This window comes from Rattus norvegicus, chromosome 3 (genome assembly GCF_036323735.1).
Source record: "Rattus norvegicus strain BN/NHsdMcwi chromosome 3, GRCr8, whole genome shotgun sequence".
NCBI lineage: Eukaryota > Metazoa > Chordata > Mammalia > Rodentia > Muridae > Rattus > Rattus norvegicus.
The window spans coordinates 91562950-91584001 of record NC_086021.1 but is presented as its reverse complement, the minus strand read 5'-3'; the positions used below and the strand labels follow the sequence as shown (position 1 = coordinate 91584001).

General features: G+C 34.9%; 3 protein-coding genes across 3 annotated transcripts; all 3 read left to right on the top strand.

Moving 5' to 3' along the window:
- The first annotated feature begins 1008 nt into the window (after nucleotides 1-1008).
- Nucleotides 1009-1953, top strand: Or8u9 (olfactory receptor family 8 subfamily U member 9). Its single transcript, NM_001000561.1, has one exon. The coding sequence runs from the start codon at nucleotides 1009-1011 to the stop codon at nucleotides 1951-1953; it is 945 nt and encodes a 314-aa protein (NP_001000561.1).
- Nucleotides 1954-10121: 8168 nt separating this feature from the next.
- On the top strand, nucleotides 10122-11066 carry Or5al7 (olfactory receptor family 5 subfamily AL member 7). The gene has a single exon (NM_001000684.1). The coding sequence runs from the start codon at nucleotides 10122-10124 to the stop codon at nucleotides 11064-11066; it is 945 nt and encodes a 314-aa protein (NP_001000684.1).
- An 8123-nt stretch (nucleotides 11067-19189) lies between these two features.
- On the top strand, nucleotides 19190-20131 carry Or5al1 (olfactory receptor family 5 subfamily AL member 1). The gene has a single exon (NM_001000685.1). It carries the CDS (start codon nucleotides 19190-19192, stop codon nucleotides 20129-20131), a length of 942 nt encoding a protein of 313 aa, NP_001000685.1.
- The last annotated feature ends 921 nt before the right edge of the window (nucleotides 20132-21052 follow it).

Below are 21052 nucleotides of genomic sequence, written 5' to 3'. Positions count from 1 at the left end.
AACAGACTACTGTCAAAAGCCAAACAGAAATAAATATGCTATAAGCTTTATTATGTCTGATGTCCTGCTACCCATATGCATTACTAAGACTATTACAAACATGTAAGTGACAGAAACCCAGGTATGAGGGCACTAAACTGTAAGTTATCCAGTATGAAGATTGAGGATTGAGGCACAAAGCAATAGTTGGGAGCAAGGGGTCCTTCATAAGCTGATGTCTTTCTCTAAGCAAATTTATTAAGAAATATATCATCCTATGAACTATTTACAGAAGGAGGATTAGGCCAAAACCAGCAGAGGGCTAAAGTAGATGAATTCCAAAGAAAACACAGAATGCTCAGATTGAGAATGCTTAGGACTGATAACCACAACACAGAGGAGAGTCAATTTCCAAGAAAGGATGACCTTGACTACAGGTGCTGACTACAGGCAGATGGGGCTTGCCAATTCTGTGACTGTACAAGGACAAGGACAGAGAATGTAAGTTCTGTTTGCTCTGGGATCAGGACCACTTAGAAAGCATAGGATCTTTCTAATTCTTAACCTGTGGTTATATATCATAATTTTTCTATGGTATATAGTAAAGAATAAAAGAAAAGAACTCTGTATGTTTTCATGGAAACAAAATATAGTTTATGTTACATACATATGTATGGTAATGCCTTTGGAATAAAATCATTTTTATTATATGCATGTTGATATTTGTTTTCAATATTCCAAAAACTAATGTTGAGTGGCAAATAATCAATGGAAACATCAGAAAAAGACTGAACCAGTGAATTGGTTCCTATCCTGCTACCAGTTTAGAGCAAGAGAAACATTTCCAAGAAAATAACCTCCTCATAGTCTTCTATTGCTCTGACTCCAAAAGGGCTAATCAGTTTTAAATTCATCTATAATTTTCATGTTAACAATGTATGTGTTTCACTATATTAACATAAAATATTCTGGTCAAAATGTTGGTTACAATCTTTTCTATTGATTTCTGCATAGATTTTATGAAGATTCATGGCTCAGATAAACTGCTCCCAGGTAACAGAGTTCATTCTTGTGGGCCTCACAGATCGCGAGGAGTTAAAGATGCCCCTGTTTGGGGTATTCTTATTCATCTATCTTTTCACAACATTTGGCAACCTGGGTTTGATTGTGGTCATTAGAACAGACGCAAGACTCCACACACCCATGTACTTCTTCCTCAGCAACCTGGCTTTTGTTGATTTCTGCTACTCATCTGTCATTACACCCAAGATGCTTGGCAATTTCTTGTACAAACAAAATGTGATATCCTTCAATGCATGTGCTGCCCAGTTAGGCTGTTTCCTAGCCTTCATGACAGCTGAATGCTTGCTCCTGGCTTCCATGGCCTATGACAGGTATGTGGCCATTTGTAACCCTCTGCTCTATATGGTCCTAATGTCCCCAGGAATCTGTTTTCAGCTTGTAGCTGCCCCCTATCTCTACAGCTTCTTGGTAGCACTGTTTCACGCCACCCTCACCTTTCGCCTCTGCTATTGTCACTCAAATACCATCAATCATTTCTACTGTGATGACATGCCTCTCCTCAGGCTAACTTGCTCAGACACTCACTCCAAACAGCTATGGATCTTTGTCTGCGCTGGCATCATGTTCATTTCCTCTCTTCTCATTGTGTTTATTTCCTACACATTCATTATTTCTGCCATTCTAAGAATGCGTTCCGCTGAAGGTAGACGCAAGGCTTTCTCGACATGTGGTTCCCACATGCTGGCAGTGACCATTTTCTATGGAACCCTCATTTTTATGTACTTGCAGCCCAGTTCTAACCACTCTCTAGACACAGACAAAATGGCTTCTGTCTTCTACACAGTGATCATCCCCATGTTGAACCCCTTGATCTACAGCTTAAGGAACAAGGAAGTGAAGGATGCTTTGAAGAAATTAATTATTAGTAGAAACCAAATGTTTATGTCATGAAATTAAGAAAATTACTTGATGGACTATGTGTGTTCTATCTTTTTCCAATAAAAGACTACTTATTGATATATGTAATATATGTCTTAATAACATGTCTACTTATTAATATATTATATGTATTTATAGAAAAACATCTTTCCTATACAAGAAATTGTAAATGTAGGATGTGATTTCATATATAAAATTAGATGTAATAATTTGAAACATCTTCTTTCATCTCAAAAATAGGAAACATACAACAACAATAACAACAACAACAACAATAATAACAACAACAATAACAGCAACAACAACAACAACAATAACAACAACAACAACAACAACAACAAAACTTTGGGAACTTTGGGTAATAAGACTCAAATTCTCATTTGCCAAAAGAAAAATTACTTAAATTGTCAATCTTTTTCTTTTTGTTTTTAATTATGCTTTTGAGGTTATAACAGACATGGAATATCTCTTTCTACCCTTTGCTCTATTGAAACCATTCCACAAATCCTTCCAAGCACTTCTTCAAATCTATGTCCTCTTTTTTTCACTAATTGCTATTGCAAGTATATGTGTATAAATGTATAGAAATGTTTGTAAATATTACTTGCTTAGTCTGTATAATGTTATTTGCCTTTCTGTTTTCAGGGATGGCTATGTAACCTGAACAGTAATAGTCTTCTCTTCTCTAGGAAAGACCATCTCTCCTGCCTATAGTTCTTTCCACATTGTTGAGGTCCCACAGGATTTACTCTGTTTAGTTTGGGGTGTTCAGTGTTTCTCTTTATCCAGCTAACATTTAGAAAGTAATGTTTGTGATAGTCTGTGGGTGCATTTTCTGATATTATTTGGAGAGATCTCATAGCAAACTCCCTGATCCTCTCACTCTTACAATCTTTCTCTGTTTTCTTTTCCTCTTCCAAAATGTTCCCTGAGGCTCAGGTGTAGAAGAGTTTTGTAGATGAATCCATTGAGACTGTACTCCATTACTGCACCCTTAGGGTTGCTGTGCTATACTGATCATTGGTGTGGTTTATAAACATCTTAGCTGAATGGGGTTGTTGGTTATCTCCCTCCTTTGGGACTTTTTCTAGCACTCTCCGGTACAATGAAACTAGGCATTGCAGAGTGGACATTCTGGTAAGTTACAGCTCAGCATCCTTGTGTTTGATTTCTGACATGCAGTGTCACCAGCAACAGAGACTTACTTTTAGCCTGTCAAGAGTAACCAAGGGCAACAGTAAAAGTCTCTATGTTTGGGGAGACCTATCCAATAACTGAAAAAGATTCTCATGTATACAATTGAGGTTTTAGTTAAGTGATCTTTGGCTCTTGAAGGGAACAGTTTCAGTCCAATTGAGAAGAGTTTATTAAAGCTATTTATGTATATTTATACACACACATGTATAATAGGTTTTTTAGGTAAATATTTAATGGTATATGAATTTTTTGGACATGCTGTTGTTTTACCTGCCTACTTTCTCTCCTTCCTCTATATTTAAGTCTACCACCATTCCTAAACACATCCTCCTTTTCTCATTTCCTATACTTTTATTTGCCTGTTGTAATTGTATCTCTGAGGTGTACAGCCTCTGTCTGCTAGCCTAGGCCTAGTTATGAAAGCTTCTAGCTCTGTATTATCTTGTCTAGGCCTCAAATGCTTTCAACCTCTGAGACTTACTGATGAATAAGCTCGCCCCTTCCTAGTTCTTTTTGATCTCTGGCTGACTGGTTCAACTCAGCTGCTCTGGCTAAAAATCCTCTTAAAGCTCACTGACTAATCCAGTTTCTCTTAGCACCTCCAAAATTACTCTAATTGACCTCAAACTAACGTTGCCAGTCTTTTTAATCTTCAGGTTTCTTCTCATTGTCTAGTTTAATCTGTCTTCATCTATTTCTAGCTTGTTCTCTCTGCAAACAATCTGTAAAACTGTTCTGATAAAACTGCTCCTTCTTTTCTTCCTCCTTTTGCACTGCTTTCTTAGGTAGTTCCCTTTCTTCTCTCTTCTCCTGAGAGTTAGGAGGATCCTATTCTGTCAAATGTTTCTCTGATCCATCTTGTCTTCCATTCAATAAGACATCACTTTCAAGCATGGTTGTTTCCTTTTACAAAATAACTTTTTCATAATTGTTTGGGATTAAAGGTATATACTAAGGTTATATCTATATTCCAGCTAGAGGGATTAGAAGTATATGCTAAAGGTGAGGCACACCATGAGAAGAAACAGGGATTTTTTTTCAGTAAATAACATAATCTTGGCATTAACAGTGTGATCAAGTCTCCTGAAACACTTATATTCCCCTTGTCCATTTTCCACCATATTCTATATTCAATTCCTCTTCTGACTTTAAAGAGCCCTTTTCCCATGCCCTTGATGAGATAGATCACTTATACTCTGTTATTCATTTCTTCAAGACTATTAATGTTTATAAGATTAGTTGTAGAACTCAGAGAAATACCCAAACTCTTTACCCCACCCACTTCAGTACTCTTACTCTACATGGACATTCCAGGTAGAGAGGTGTTTCAGTGACTAAGAGCACTGACTGCTTTTCTTGAGGTCCTGAGTTCAATTCCCACCAACCAAATGGAGGTTTACAACCTTCTGTAATGGGAGCCAGTGCCCTCTTCTGGTGTGTCTGAACACAGCTACAGTGCATTCATATACATAAAATAAATACATAAATTTAAAAAAAATTCCAAAAAGCAAGACCCTAAGTTTGTCTTGTTTTTCCAATTTCTTGAAAAACCTTATGAAACTCTAAAACTCTCTTGTCATTATTAATTTAAAAAAATTGCTTACTAATAACAGTACTGCTATATTTTAATTCCATTCATGTAAATGATTGAATATGACTTTCAGTTGTCGTATGTGTCTTAATTGGTCTTTACAACAAAACTTTAATATGACTCTTAACACATGTTTATTTCTCATTCTATGTTTAAAGAATACAATTTGAGAATACAATTACTGGGGAAAGACATCATATAAAAAATCAAATGTACTCACAATAGTTGGTATAATATAGACCATGTAGCCAGTAGCAAGAATTATCATTCCCTATTGAGGTATAGTATAGACAACATAACATAATGTAATGTAGCTTTATGAAGAAGAGTGTCATGTCCCTATCAGCATTTCTCTTCTATCACAAAAAAGGAAACATTTTTTTAAAGTGATGAAGTTTTGCCCTATATCACAAATTTCAAATATGAGTCCAGTACATTTTCATGAATACTGACAGGAGATATAAGAATCCTGAAGACAATGAATCAGTTACTAACAATTGTCAGCATGACCTCTTTACTCACTCCTTTTTCCACTGCATTGAATAGTCCCAGGAGCATGTATAATGAACCAAATGAACTTAGTTACTATATAAACAGTGACATCACAGCCAAAATCTCTGAGCTGATGCAACATGTATCTTTTTTCTTTTTTTCTTTTTGTTCTTTATTTTCGGAGCTGGGGACCGAACCCAGGGCCTTGCGCTTCCTAGGCAAGCGCTCTACCGCTGAGCTAAATCCCCAACCCCAAATCTTTTTATCTTTTATAATGGACTACAGCAAACCTCTTCAACATTTGCTAAGAGAGAGAGAGAGAGAGAGAGAGAGAGAGAGAGAGAGAGAGAGAATATTTACAGTATTCAACAGTAAACTTCTCATCTCTAATATTAATACTGCTAGTCTCTCTTGGCAGCACATAATGTGTGAAAATATTTTCCTTTTAGGATAAAGTATTTTTCCTTTTTCTTCTTCTTAGAAAAAACTTATGCCACCAGAATTGAAGATTTGAGTCATATCATCATGCCTTCCGGACAGAGCCAAGACCGATGTCACTGAGAGGTGGTGTGCTTCTGTGGGTAAAACTCTAAACCTCCATGAGTCAGAAAATACTCTGTTTACAATGGACAGCTTAAGTAATACAAAGACATGGTGCCCTGTGCCTAAGACTTCAGTCTCTCTAAGGGACTAATACTTAGGTAGAAACTGTATTCTCAGAAGACAAATAATTCTCTATTGAAAAAAAATACTCTTTCCCCACAAATCATAGTTACAGCAACTGCAATTCCCTTCAGAGTTTTAATGAACATTTATATGTACTTATATTTTCTACAGATTCTCAAAACTTGAAGACATCCTGTGAGAAACAGGCTGTGTTCAGAGAGGTCAACACAACAGGAAGAACTGGATTTGGAGCCTTACCTTATTGATTTGTTTACTTGTTTGTTGTTCTGGATCAGAACTGAATCAGTTACTCTTAAATTATTCAACAGGTGGTAAGAAGTCCATAGAACAGTAAGATATAAGCAATCACTAAAATATTTAATGGCTAAACAATATGTTCCATATCACTACGTCAAGAATAATTTCAAAGAATGGTAAGTATGTATATGCTGAAACTATTAAACTGTAGTTGGTATATATATTTTACTATCGACTAAACAATAGAATTTCTTCCTCTTTTAGTCCAATTCTCACTTAATATAAGGTGTCTTAATGATATTTAGCACTTTGTCCTAATATTTCATTCCCAAGAATGTGTAGGGCTTGAAATTAAGGGAGTGACTGTACTGAGAAATTAATCTTCCCCTATGTGTCTATAATATGGTGTGAGTCTTCTGTGATTATTCTAGGGAAAAGAGATTAGATGCAGCTTAAAGACTGAGAGACCTGCATTACACAATGAACAATCTTATATTTCTTTCAAATTATATTGAATGTGTGATAATACTGAATTGGCAAAGGTTTTCTAATTTGTGCTATCATTTTGTAGTCAGGGCCTCAAATAGAATTGGGGAATAGTGACTTTTTACAAATATCTGCTGTTAAAGTTCTAACTCGTTTGTGTATTGAAAATCTGTTAGATCTGGAACACATGAAAAAAATCAAAACTTATGTAATTTTTTCCAGCACACAGAGGAGATACTGAGGGGTGAAATTCAAAGTCAAAAGTATCCACAGATATCTCTGAAACTTAACACTCTGTGAACACTGTTAACTCGTTTACTTCTACATAGTCAAAGAACTAATCTCCACACTTTTCCTTCATGTTTGTGTTATGTTTTGTTCTCTGATTGACTCAGACATCTTGATCTTTAATTTTATGTTTGTTACAAAATTTCTGTCAGAATTAATATTAATTTTATTCTTTAGTTCTGTATAAATGTTCTGGTTTTATTGACTGGAGTAGGTTAAGATGGTAATAATTATTGGAAAAGTATCTATCTATCATCTATCTACCTACTATATCTTATCTCCCATCATTCTATTATCTTTTGATCTATATCTTATTACATTTCAAATGATATCCCATTTAGTGTGTGTGTGTGTGTGTGTGTGTGTGTATTCTATGACAATTTTTGCCAAGTACACTAAAGATTTCTTGCAATAGACATAGAATATTACAGTGTAAGAAAGCCTATCTGTAGATTGCACTTGATTGGATGGTCTCACATTGAATAGTTAACAAAAAGAGTAAAAAGAAATGAAGATATGACAAGTATTTAATGATTTTCATAGATGTAAATAAACTGTACAGCACATTGATGATCATCATAGAAACAGACCCAGCAGAGGGAAGAAACTTACTATGAAGCATCCCAAGATCCCAAAGCAGTAATTAACTACATTTATGAAAAAAACAGCACTATAACTTACCAAGTACAGGTTTCCACAGCAATAATATCATGAAAAATATTGATGACTGATAATTAAGCACATAAAGTGATTTGCTTCATTTTTTCAGAAAAAATTATTTTATTTATATAAATTTGTTCATATATACTGATAAAACTAATTGATATAATGACTGATAGATATTATATAAAATATATATGAACACAAAATCCTGATCACATTTGTCTCACACTGGCAAAGAGAATATTGCAATTAGGTTAGTCTTTAAAAAATAAAAGCAGGTAAAATTATACATTCTGAGAATGTTTTATCTAGGAATATATATGCACATTCATATTTACATGCAATAACAATTACTGATGAAAGCATGTTAAAGTGGGAGAAAGCAAGAAGTATATCAAAATATTTGGAAAGTAGAAATATTATAATTCCAGTGTAATTTCAAACTAGAAAAGTAAAATAAATTAATCAACAAAATATTAAGAAATTGAGAAGACAAAAAAAGAGGCTTCTAACATAGTGGTATCATTAAAATTTTATGTTCACTTTTTAGCCTAGTAGAAAATAAATGGTTGACTATCACACCTATGCTTTAAATCTACGATGTGTGTGTGTGTGTGTGTGTGTGTGTGTGTGTGTGTGTGTGTGTGTGTGTGTGTGTTGGCCTAAAAAGCTTCTAGTGCAATAAAAAAATCAAAGTTTCACCATTCAGTTATTAAAAGCTACTCTCACTCTTGGATCATATGAAGTATCAAGAGTTCATTAGCTTCCTAAGCAATGAGGATAAACCTTTGGCATAACCTGATAAAATAAGTCATCAGTCCCTGGGTTTTGGAAATGGTACTGAGCCTTTTAGCAACTTTTCAGTTATCATCCCAGGTCATCATTCCCTCTGTTATCCAAAAACTCCAATCGAGTAAATCTGTAGACCTTTCTAGAAACCACTGCTTTCTTCCCTTAGTTATAGACAGGGATCTAAGGTAGTATTGGTTTTGATTTCTAGTAAAAGGGTCACATATTCTTTCCTTCTAAACATTGCAGATGCTATATCAATAATATACATACTATATACACTTTCAATCTAGAAGACCAGTGAGAAAACTGAGATGATACCGAGAATAATATAAATGAAAAAGGCACCTCCTCTACTATGGTTAAAGGAAGAATTTTATTCTGACACCTCTCCAGTAACCAGAGAGCAATCTAGAAGAATGAGACTCCAGAAATATTGACTGCCCTTTTTCCCCTTCTGATGCTGAATGTTTGAAGGTATTAAACTAATATTACTGAATTTTATATTATTAGGAAAATTACTGTTATATTATACATCTATAATAGTAAAACCATTCATACATATTCATGTGTGTGTCTCTGGGGGTTGGGGATATGACTTTCAAACTAGTATTGATATTTTTCTCCTTTTTGAAATTCATAAATAACACATAGAGGAAAAGGAAATTCAGAATACTTAGATATAAAGAAGAAGAAATTCAACAAATGTTCCTAACTGCAAGACCTAGAGATATATGTAATTAATATGTTATCTAAAGGCCTTCTTTATAGAGCACTATTTCTTAATAGTATTTTCATGCACGAAAATATTTAATTGTTCAAGGAGTTATATAGAAATTCTGTGAAACTGTATTTCCTAATAAGTTTGCTTTTTCCAGTTTAATTTGTAAAAGTTAATGCAAAATTATAATTTCAGGTAATAAAGCAGTGAGTGAAGATTTGCACTTATGCTTTACTTCCTGAAGTACTTGTCAGCTTTGAGTTTCAACTAGACCATTTCATAATTTCCATGCAAGTAAATCCTACATGCAGAGTGCAAAACAGTCTGTTTTTTTTTTAATTTATTTAATACGTAATAATAATTCTTTGGTTTCCGGGTAAACATCCTCCTCCCCCCTCCCCTTCCTTATGGGTGTTCCCCTCCCAACCATCCCCCCATTGCCGCCCTCCCCCCAACAGTCTAGTTCACTGGGGGTTCAGTCTTAGCAGGACCCAGGGCTTCCCCTTCCACTGGTGCTCTTACTAGGATATTCATTGCTACCTATGAGGTCAGAGTCCAGGGTCAGTCCATGTACAGTCTTTAGGTAGTGGCTTAGTCCCTGGAAGCTCTGGTTGCTTGGCATTGTTGTACATATGGGGTCTCGAGCCCCTTCAAGCTCTTCCAGTTCTTTCTCTGATTCCTTCAACGGGGGTCCTATTCTCAGTTCAGTGGTTTGCTGCTGGCATTCGCCTCTGTATTTGCTGTATTCTGGCTGTGTCTCTCAGGAGAGATCTACATCCGGCTCCTGTCGGTCTGTACTTCTTTGCTTCATCCATCTTGTCTAATTGGATGGCTGTATATGCATGGGCCACATGTGGGGCAGGCTCTGAATGGGTGTTCCTTCAGTCTCAAAACAGTCTCTTTTGAAGGAAGATGATATATTGCATTGTTATATTTTAATATAAACTTGGATTGTTTCTTGCAGAATCAAGATCACTCAGAAATTATTCATCAGAAGGGGCTAATCATAAAACTCTCTACATGTACTGAATGGCCAAAGGCAACCATTCATCAGTGACAGAGTTCATCCTCCTGGGGCTTACAGAAGATCCTGAACTTCAGATCATTCTCTTTGTAATTCTTCTAATCATCTACTTGTTTAGTGTCATGAGTAACCTAGGATTGGTTGTGTTAATACAAATCAGCCCACAGCTTCAGTCCCCAATGTATTTTTTCCTCAGCCATCTGGCTTTTGTTGATTTTTGTTATACCTCCTGTGTCACACCAAATGCTCTGGTAAATTTTTTGCGTGAGATTAAAAGCATATCATTTTATGGATGTGCAGCTCAAGTATGTTTCTTCACCACATTTTCTGTGTGTGAAGTCTTCCTGCTGTCTGTAATGGCCTATGATAGGTATGTGGCCATCTGCAACCCTTTGCTCTATGTAATTCTCATGCCAAGGAGACTCTGCATTCAAATAGCCATTACCACGTACATTTACGCATTTGTCACAGCACTTATTCAGACAGTGACCACATTCATTTTATCTTTTTGTGACTCCAACCTAGTGAACCAGTTCTTCTGTGAAGACATTCCTCTTATGGCTTTAGCTTGCTCCAACACTCAAGTCAAGGAGCTAATGCTGCTGAGCATGGCTGGGTTCAATGTGTGCTGCTCTCTCCTCATTGTTCTCATCTCCTATTTGTTCATCGTGTCTGCAATTCTGAAGAAACATTCCGGTGAAGGGAGGCAGAAAGTCTTCTCCACCTGTGCCTCTCACTTGTCTTCTATTGCCATATACTATGGGACAATCATTTTCATGTACTTGCAACCAGAATCGAGCCATTCCCTAAATACAGACAAATTTGCTGCTGTTTTTTATGTTGTGGTGATCCCCATGCTAAACCCATTAATTTATAGCTTAAGGAATAAGGAGGTTAAAAATGCTTTGAAGAAAAGTATAGATAAGATTCCTATAAATATTAGTAAGTGATCCAAATTACAAGTGAAAGAACTGGAGCTATAAAAAATAAACTCTTGTGTCTAAATTTGTCTTTGATCAAAGCAATAATATCCACTGGAAGAAAATAGAGATAAGCATTTTTCCCTTGGGCTTAGTTTCTCAGCACTATATATATATATATATATATATATATATATATATATATATATATATATATATAGTTATGTGTGTGTGTATATGTGTGTGTGTATTGATTACTTTAAAATACTGTAATGTATAGTGACAAATTCTGTGTTTGATTGCAACCTTTAGAGAGTTTCATTTATTATATATTGTATTAACATCATTCCCATCACTCTTTCTCCATGTTGCAGTTCTTCCCCTTGTGTAGCACACTAGAGTTTATATTCTGGCTTAAAACAATTTCAAACTTATAATTATTACAATGATGGAAATTTGATCTAATGGTGCTTTCAAAATTATTTTAGATTTAGAACTTAAGTGTGCATCAAAGGAATGACCCATGGAATAAATGATGCAAGAAAGAGATAAGAAAATAGGGTTAAACCATGTCTACATGTCTTTACCTTTAAATTCAGTCAACAATTGACTGTCTGACTCTGTTAGTAATCTGGTGTTTTAAAAAAAGATAAAACTTTTATGTTATTTTTACCTGTCATTTTTGTAAATCATAATAACTAAAAAACAGTCAACTTGTTACACAGTTAGTTTCCAATAAATTTTACTTTATTCATCTCAAAACAGTAGCATTACACCATAGATTTATTTCTGTTTATTTATATGACAGTAGGTAAAGCATGGGACTATAAAGTGACTTGCAAACTCATTCTGCATTTATGTCCTCATTAAATGAGTGTCAAAATAATTGATTTAATAATGTAAAACTATCAAGCATAAAGATAAATAATTTATTTTATAACCAACATTTAAAATATAAGTACCAGAACTTTAGTACTTTTCAATGAAGAAGTATTTCACAGCTGAAAAAGGGTAGTTATATTCAAATTTGATCAACTCTATCTTTCATAATGCAAAATGAGGAAAAGCAATATATTTTATGAAGATGAAATTTAAAATTACTACAAGTTTGAGGTTGTATTGCCAATGGAATTTTTTGTTCAAACTTTAGAAATGGTAAAAACTAAACTCTACTGAATGCTTAATATGTCTTTGATCAGTAGAAATAGATTTATTTTATTTACTCCACTGCTTGTGCAACAGTGTTATAACACAAACTGAAAAGTTCAACATAAAAATTAAGAGATCAGCAAAGACACTTTGTACATGCTACTGTGCCCCAAAATACATTCATGGTAATCAATCATTTTGAATTTTATCATATAACTTGATATCACACTAAATTTGTTAATTTCCACACAGTGAATTAGTTTGAGAACTATAGAATACAATTGAGTGGTTTATCGATGTCCTCCAAAGAATTAATAACAGTTTTTTAGGTGTTCAAAATGTTAAAATTTTTGCAATGCAGAGAATACCAGATCATTGAATTTAAAATGGCTGCTGATGATATTATAACATGAAGTTCACAAGCATTCATGTATATACACACACACACCAAAATTAAAATGTTGCAAATAAATATTTCCCAAGATCTTCTCTAACGTCCTTCCCATTATTGTAATGATGAATTAAGTCACCTTAGATACTCTCCCAGCTTTTCAGGAGACAGCCAGAACCTCCCCCCCCCCCATTACTTCAATCAAGTTCAGTCAAATTCCAAATGGATATATTCCCCAAAGAACGTATTGACTCTGATACACTTTTTTTTCTATAAAATAATGTGTTTTATATATTTTATAATCTGTAAGGAAACTCTGTCTTTCAGATCATGTACAGTTCAGCTTTTACCTAGAAATACAGAAATCAAAAGGTAACAAAAATTATATTTCTCCCCTGAAATTTTTTCAGTGTCAAAAGTGTTTCTTCACTTCTATTTTTCTTTTTTTCCCTTAGTGACATAAAGCTTTAACTAGCGTAATTACTTACATATATCCAGGAATGTTAGTTAAATAAAATAGACAGTTCATGTACACCTAAAGTTATTGAAAGAAAATTGAGGACTTTTTTTTAAAGTTAGAATTAATATTAATTTTTTTCTTTAACACTTTTTTATTGGATTTTTTATTTGCATTTCAAATGTTATCCCCTTTCCCAGTTTCCCAACCATAAACCTCATATCCCATACCCCTTCCCCCTTCTTCTATAAAGGTGTTTCCACACCCATCCACCCACCGCTTTCCACCTCCCTGCCCGGGGTGCGGGGGTGTTCAGCCTTGGCAGGACCAAGGGCTTCTCCTCCAATTGGTGCCCAACAAGGCCGTCTTCTGCTTCTATTTTTTTAAGAAAAGTATTCCAAATATATAGATTTGTTTTGCCTGTCCCTGTGTCTATGCACCACAAGTGTCTGTGCATGCAGAGTCCTGAAGCATTTTGTGTAACCTGGGACTGGAATTACAAATGCTGGGGTCAACCTATGGATATCGGAAATCTAACTAGTGCTCTTGTCCCTGAGCCATTGCTTCTGCTCCATCTTCTACTTTTTTTAAAATGTTTTTCTCTGCCTAACAGCAAGAGCAATAACAAATATGAAAAATTGAAATAGACATAACATAATAGTAAACATTAAGAAGAAAATGGAATAACACAGAGGACAGTAAACTTATGTAAAGTACTAGTCTACAGGATTAAAGTATAGAGAATTAGTTGTTCCTTGCAGAAGTATCTCTAATCATGGTGCACAGAATCATCAATCTTGAGATCAAGGAAAAGCTAGTGACATAATATCCTTCATGGGTGAAATTGTTATTATTCATCAATCTGCTCAGTCACTCCAAAGCTACTTGCCTCATTATCATGTCACATGTCTCTACATCTGTTAGATTTGATTTTCCTGGTGGAACATTCTAGATCACTTGACATCTTTCCTGTCTTTATAAGTGTTATCTTTGCCCAAGATGTCAATTAATGGACATCTGTGAGTTTGCTAATATTTTGACATACTACAGTGTATCTTCTTATATTTGGTTGGAAAATTCCTGTCCACATTATGTGGTAGAAAAATGTGTAACTGGGTTGGTTATCTGACCAACAAAGTAATCTTTGTTATTGAATTCACTTGCAAAAGAAATATAAGGTATCCATGTGACAGTCATGGCGTGCAATAAGAATATTTTTGTGTCCCCAGAAAAAAATCTCTTTTTTGTGAACTAGATGCCTTGAAGCATTTGGTGCTGCCGAGGCAGAAAGCATGGGCTCCTTCAGTGAGTCATTAATGTGAGGAAGAGAGACATCATCCTTATTTCTTTCCTTATTCAACTACCTTTTATTCTAGCCAGGAGTAGTTAGCACAGTTTTGGTGTAACCTTCTGCATGACAACTTATATAAGTCATTCACAGTTATCTGACTATTCTTCGAATATCCATTGCCATGAAAATCATTCCTTTTCTTTTAGCAACAGTATGGAGAAAATGGCAAAAATAATGCACCTCATTGGTCTTCATCTATGGATGCTCATGAATCTAATAAAAGCACCAATCCTAGCCAGGAATGAGTTTGTTTTCATAAAGACAGACTACATCTGTAAGTATGAAACAGATTTCATGACTATGCTCCTCACTATAGGCACATGTATCATTCATTAAGTAATGATATCACATAAACACTTCGGGAATTGACTTTGTGATTACAACACATTCGGAGGTTCATAGCTGTTTGGATTTGCTTAGGAGTTTGAATATCTTCTCCGTTGCTCATATTCAACTAGCATTTTTTTCATATTACTCGGTGAAAATGTTTATATTGGCACAGAAATAATTTAAAGGTAGTTAAAAGTAGTCTAAAATGATGCAGAAGTTTTTGTCGTTGTTGTTTGTTTGTTTGTTTTTACTTATCATGTGTCTGTTTGGACCAGGCTTGAGAGCTTTCTCTCTCTCAATGTCCATAAACTCGTCAATATGATGCTATTGAACAATATAGTATAGTATGACTCAGCTACTGACAAAAATCAGACAAGTAAACAGGAAGTTGAAATGCAAAACTTTTTTTTATATTTTAAGACAAGATCTCAGACTTCTCAGATGGTTTCTGACAAACTATATAACAGGAGACAACTTTACATTTAAGTTCCTTCACTACCTCCAGAATGCCAGGATTAAATATGTGTACCACCACTCTGCTATTTATTTCTGCTTGCAATTTATGCATGGTTGATAAATATTGTAGCAACATCTCCAACAATATTAGCACTCTTTTAATCCTCCCTTTGTGTCACTTGTTACCAAGACATTGGTTAAAAGTAGGTGCATGGATCATGTCAGATGATGTTAAAAGTTAGGAAAAATAAAATAGTGATATGATGGCACTTTTAGTCCAATATTAACTCAACCAACCCACTGTAGTTGTTTAGAACACCATTTTTAAAATGGAACACATAGTTTCCTTATCATGATATGCTTATATTAAAAAATGTGCACTTTCTAATAAACTAAAAGGTCTGTGTTGTCCTTAAGTTAATTACTAAGAGCAATGTGTGATATCTAGACTAGTAGTGATTTCATAATTGACTATAATGTTGCAGAAGTCAAAATATGGTTTACCTATATGGAAAAAGGGTTAAGAGCAGTTGCTGCTATTGCAGAAAACTTGATTCCCATATGGTAGCTCAAAACTGTCTGTAACCCTAGTTCCAGGAGATCCAAAGTCCCTTTTAACCTCTATAGACACTTGGTGCTTAAACATGTATGTAGACAAAACAACCATTTCAATAATATAAAATAAATCTCAAAGATAGTCAGCTTAATAAAGAAATTGTGAAAGTATATTAATGATTTGGGGAAGGAAACTAATTTGAAGCAAGGCATGGTTATAGACTCCTCTAATGCCAGCTCTTGGGAGGCTAAAGGAGGACCCAGTCTGGGCTACATAGTAAATCCCTGTTTCAAAATGTAAGTAAGTAAATAAAATGAAGCATTACAGTTGAAATGATTAAAATTAATTTAGTTACATATTCTCAGAGGCTCATCTAATTTGCATAGGAAATATATGCAAAGACAACTGTCAAATTTCCCAAGTGTAACAACACATATTCAAACTCTTTATCAGCCCTAAACTCTAGGCAAACTCTGTTTTGTTTTGCTCTTTTATTTTTATTCTCCACATAATTAAGTAGTACTTAGTATCCTTTCTCGTTGTAGTGCTTGTCATTCAAGTATTTATTGTTGCCTATTAAGTAAATTGCATCCCAAAAGATCAACCGTAGCATAATTGCTTCAGTTGCAAACTGTCATTATATTTTTAGTTCAGAATTATTGAAATGATGCAATTGAGGGAAAATATTCTAGAGGGAGCAAGAGAACAAACAAAATATAGTCAAATACAAATGCTATGCTAAGTGATGCTGGCTTTACACAGTAGCTTCAAGGTACAAGTTCCTGTAACCTGTGAACACACATATCTTTGTTGGACTGGGCTTGCTGTGGAATATGTCAAAGAATTAAGTGATGGGGATGAAAAACAAGTAACTGAAGTAATAATGAGATTTAGAGAAATGGAAACATTTTATCTATTGTTCAATAATACTAAGACTGTAGTTCATACTAATATTGGGGTTTGACTGGTATATATTGAGATAAGTATAGTGTAATTACTGTAACTAATCTAAAAAAATTATCAATAAAAACTTCAAGAATGTTAATAAAATTTAGCTTTAGTCCAAGCTAAGTCTTGCATTTTAGAAAGCATACTCCAAGTAGCATATCCACAAAGAAAGGCAAACTGGAAGCAAATATAATAGTGATCATCTTAAATTTTGATTTGTGGCCTAAATAAAGACAATGTGGTAGGTTTTAGAAAGAGATTTATTTCTTGGAGGAATATAAATAACTATGTGAAACATATCAGAAACTTTGCCATGAGGGAGACTGTATAGATGGTGACATCATTCATTGCATTAGGAAAGAAATATTTCAATGTAAGTAAATAAAGAGGGTAGCTTTAATTGATGAACCCTCTTCTATGTTACATTTCCTTGCTTACAAAATATCTTATTGAAGCAAATTAGTGATCATTAGATAGGTGTGTCCACAGTTCAGAGAAACCTTGGCTTAAAGATGTAGACATTTGTTTCATAATATATGAAAAATAGCTGTCCCAAAGGCTTAGCTGACAACAGCCAATGATGTACTTGAGTAATGTGATTGATAAAAGAATATTGAACTAAGGGTACTGATTTGAATATAGGCAAAGGAAGTCAAGCTATGACAGAATGGAAAGGTGAAAAGAAGTTGAGAAAAACATGGACTCTGGCAACTTTACATTAAAAAATATAATGTCTTCGCTTGTGAACGGTGATGGTGACTGCCTCATGATTTATGTAAGTCAAATATCAAACACCATCAAATCTGGGAGGAAGGAGAATGGTTACAAACTTAAAGTAAATCTATTTCAAGAGAGACAAAGATGGAAAGTGAGTAGGTTGACAAATGAAGATTAAAGGTGAACTGAGCACCAGGAAGTTTGCCAGCATGTCTGTTGCTCAAGGGACACAGATAAGAACAGAGGATTATGGGCAAAGACATTCATAGATACCAGAGATTATGTGAGGTCTTTTTACATACCTTGTTCTAGGCTAGTATGTATTGAAAAAATAACATAGGAATAGATTATGAAACACAGAGAAATAAAAAACAAAACATAACTTTAGATATTAAAAATATAACACTTATCATTTCCCCTACTCTATTCATGGGTACTTAAAATAAAAGGAAAAAACTGATATGGCAGTGGATAGATTTGTGGAACTCATGACTGAGAGCTGTAAAATGGCAGAAATACTAACTTCTAACATGTTTAACCATATAATATTGATTTCTTTAAAAAGCAAAGCAATATATTTTATGACTTCCTTCTTATATTGAATTTTACAAATAATACATCTGAACTGAAAGAAGACTTGTTGTGGGTTTTTGTTTGTTTTGTTTTGTTTTGATTTAATTTGTTGTTTTCTTAAAAGGAAAGTCTGATAAATCAAAACCATCTCACTATGTTCTTCATAGATGATAAGTATCCAAATTTTACTAATGATGTGGCATATAGTATAGTCTTTAAGTCAACTTTAAAAACTCATTAGAAAAGATGGTTAAAATTTTATGAACTTAAAATAATTTTCTGTAAATTTTCCAGTAAGCAATAAAATTGTTTGTTCTTCCAAATAGTTCTCAACATCTCTATCCACTCTACCTCTCTCTCCTCTCCCCTTTCTCCCTCTCCCTCCTTCTCCTTCCCCTCTCCTTTTCCCTTCTCCTCTGCTCTCCCTCTCTCTATAGGTATGGGTGATAGGTTTAGGATGGAAGTCCAGAAAACTCACTTCAGAGACGAATGTTTAAAAAATAAGCTTTATTTTCTGTATATGTGGGGAGACAGTCAGTTCAGGGTCTGAACTTTGTCCCCAAATGTGTGCAACACAAAGCAAGAGAGAGTGGGATGCACTGACCAATCGTATTTTGACCCAAAGAATTGAGCAAAGAAGTTAACATCCTAGTCATATGGTTTTAGGGTCCTTAATTTTGCTTTCATAGCCAGATCCTATCCTGGACTCTGGCCCAGGATTTAGTAATGATAAGGATAAAAGGGGTACACATCTGCATGTAGTCTATTAAGTCAAAAGAAACAACATATCAATGACTTGTGTGACTTAGTTTAGATAACAGGATAAGAGCCTCTTCCCCTTTTGAAACCTTTACTTGTTAATAGAAAACATGAAACATCTGAAGAAGCAGGACAGGAGTTGTATTCCCAGGCCTAAGAGCATGAAGTCTGATTGATGCTGTCAGGAAGGTAGATATTAGGTAGATATTGTTCCTGAGATAGTCAGGGAACTGTCTCCTAACATGGGTTTGACTGTTCAACTAACAAAGTTTAAAAAAAAAAAAACCTCTACATTTTTACAAATCCCACAGGGTCCCATATGACATGTGCCATTTTGAAAGCTGAAGCCATGTGAAGGGCTACTTATGAATTTCTGACGCAAAATCAATGAGTGAGAATCAGCTTCTGACTTTAGGTCAACATGGTATGCTTTGAAGACTTTTAGTACATGTAACACCAAACTACAATGGTTAAGAGCAATCACTCTGCAGTGTCTGAGTTCGTCCTTGTGGGGCTCACAGACGACCCCAAGCTTCAGGTCAGTCTCTTCGGTGTGTTTCTAGTCATCTACTTAACTAGTGTTGTAGGTAATATTGGATTGATTGTGTTAATTCAGGTGAGTCCTCAGCTTCATACACCCATGTATTTCTTCCTGACCCATCTGGCTTTTATTGACTTTTGTTTTACTTCTTCTGTCACTCCAAACACTCTATTAAATTTTCTACGTGAAGTTAAAAGCATAACCTTCTATGCATGTGCCACTCAGTTGTGCTGCTTTGTCACTTTTGTAGTTTGTGAACTGTACTTGCTGTCAATCATGGCCTATGACAGGTATGTGGCCATCTGGAACCCTCTCCTCTATGCAGTCCTCATGCCTAGGAAGCTCTGTCTTCAGGTCATCGCCAGCACATACATTTATGGATTCACTGTTGGACTTGCACAGGCAGTGGAGACCTTCCGCTTGTCTTTTTGTGGCTCCAATGTAGTTAACCACTTCTACTGTGATGATGTTCCCTTAGTTGCTCTGGCCTGTTCTGACACTCATGTCAAAGAGCTGATGTTGCTAATCATTGCGGGCTTCAACACCCTTTGCTCTCTGGTGATTGTGGTCATTTCTTACATCTGTATTGTCTTTGCCATCCTGAGGATTCATTCTGCTGAAGGAAGAAGGAAAGCCTTTTCCACCTGTGCATCCCACCTGACTTCTATCACCATATTTTATGGAACAGTTAGTTTTATGTACCTGCAGCCCAAGTCAAGCCATTCTCTGAACACAGATAAATTTGCTTCTGTGTTTTATGTGGTAGTAATTCCCATGTTAAACCCACTGATCTACAGCTTGAGAAATCAGGAGGTAAAAAGTGCTCTGAAGAAAATTGTAGAAAAGTTAACTTTAGCGATCAAGTAACTGAAGAACCACTGGATAAAATGATCAGGTGTCATTCGATTATGTATCATCTACATTTGCAACGCTGGAAAAGAACAGAGCCCCCAACTATATGAGACCTCAGATACATATATCAAATATATCATTTTTACTCTGTCACTTTTAGTCACTGGCATATGAAAGGGACTTTGTAACTTTTGTAGCATTCAATTTCATTTTTAAGAGCGAGTATAAAGAACAGAGAAATAATGCAAAAGATATAGCATAAAACCACTAATACTACTTTAGGTAACTGTTGGAAAGTTAAAGTTATATTAGGCTCTGTGATAGTGAGTGGTTTCAGTTCCGTTGTATGAAATATTTGTTTTCTTACGTTTCAATTTTTTGTAATAGTATGGAAATAATTTGAAAGTTTAATGATGAGAATTACCTTCATTTGTTTTAAGATAGTATTTCTCAACCTCTCTACTTGTTCCTTTACTCTTTGGAGAAGAAATGAAGAACCAGAAGTACTCCTACCTTCAAAAATTTGATGGCCAATGTTGTACCTGATTAGACCATTGGAATGCCTTGAAAATCACTGCTTGCCTGTTTCAGTATATTATTGTCAACTGTACTCTGAACAACTTACTTAGCAGTTTTGCTACAACCAGCAATTGTTATGTCGCATACATGATTTCACATTTTTATACTCTGTTTTATCATCTGAAAAAGCAATATCGATTGGCCCGGTTCACTGATCATGAAAGGTAAATCATACCTTTAGTGGTAGTGGAATTTAAACCCAAGACCAGATGAAACCACGGAGCTATACTTTCTGTCAAGGAGTGTTGAGGAAGAGAATAAATGCTAAGGAATTGACTGTTCCCTGCACAAGGTAGTCACTGTCTATTATTCATGCTGATGTAGCATACAGCTCTCCTAAGGATACTTTTACTGAGT

Coding starts and splice junctions, on each gene's coding strand:
- Or8u9 (NM_001000561.1), top strand. CDS start 1,009: ATGGCTCAGATAAACTGCTCCCAGGTAACAGAGTTCATTCTTGTGGGC.
- Or5al7 (NM_001000684.1), top strand. CDS start 10,122: ATGGCCAAAGGCAACCATTCATCAGTGACAGAGTTCATCCTCCTGGGG.
- Or5al1 (NM_001000685.1), top strand. CDS start 19,190: ATGGTTAAGAGCAATCACTCTGCAGTGTCTGAGTTCGTCCTTGTGGGG.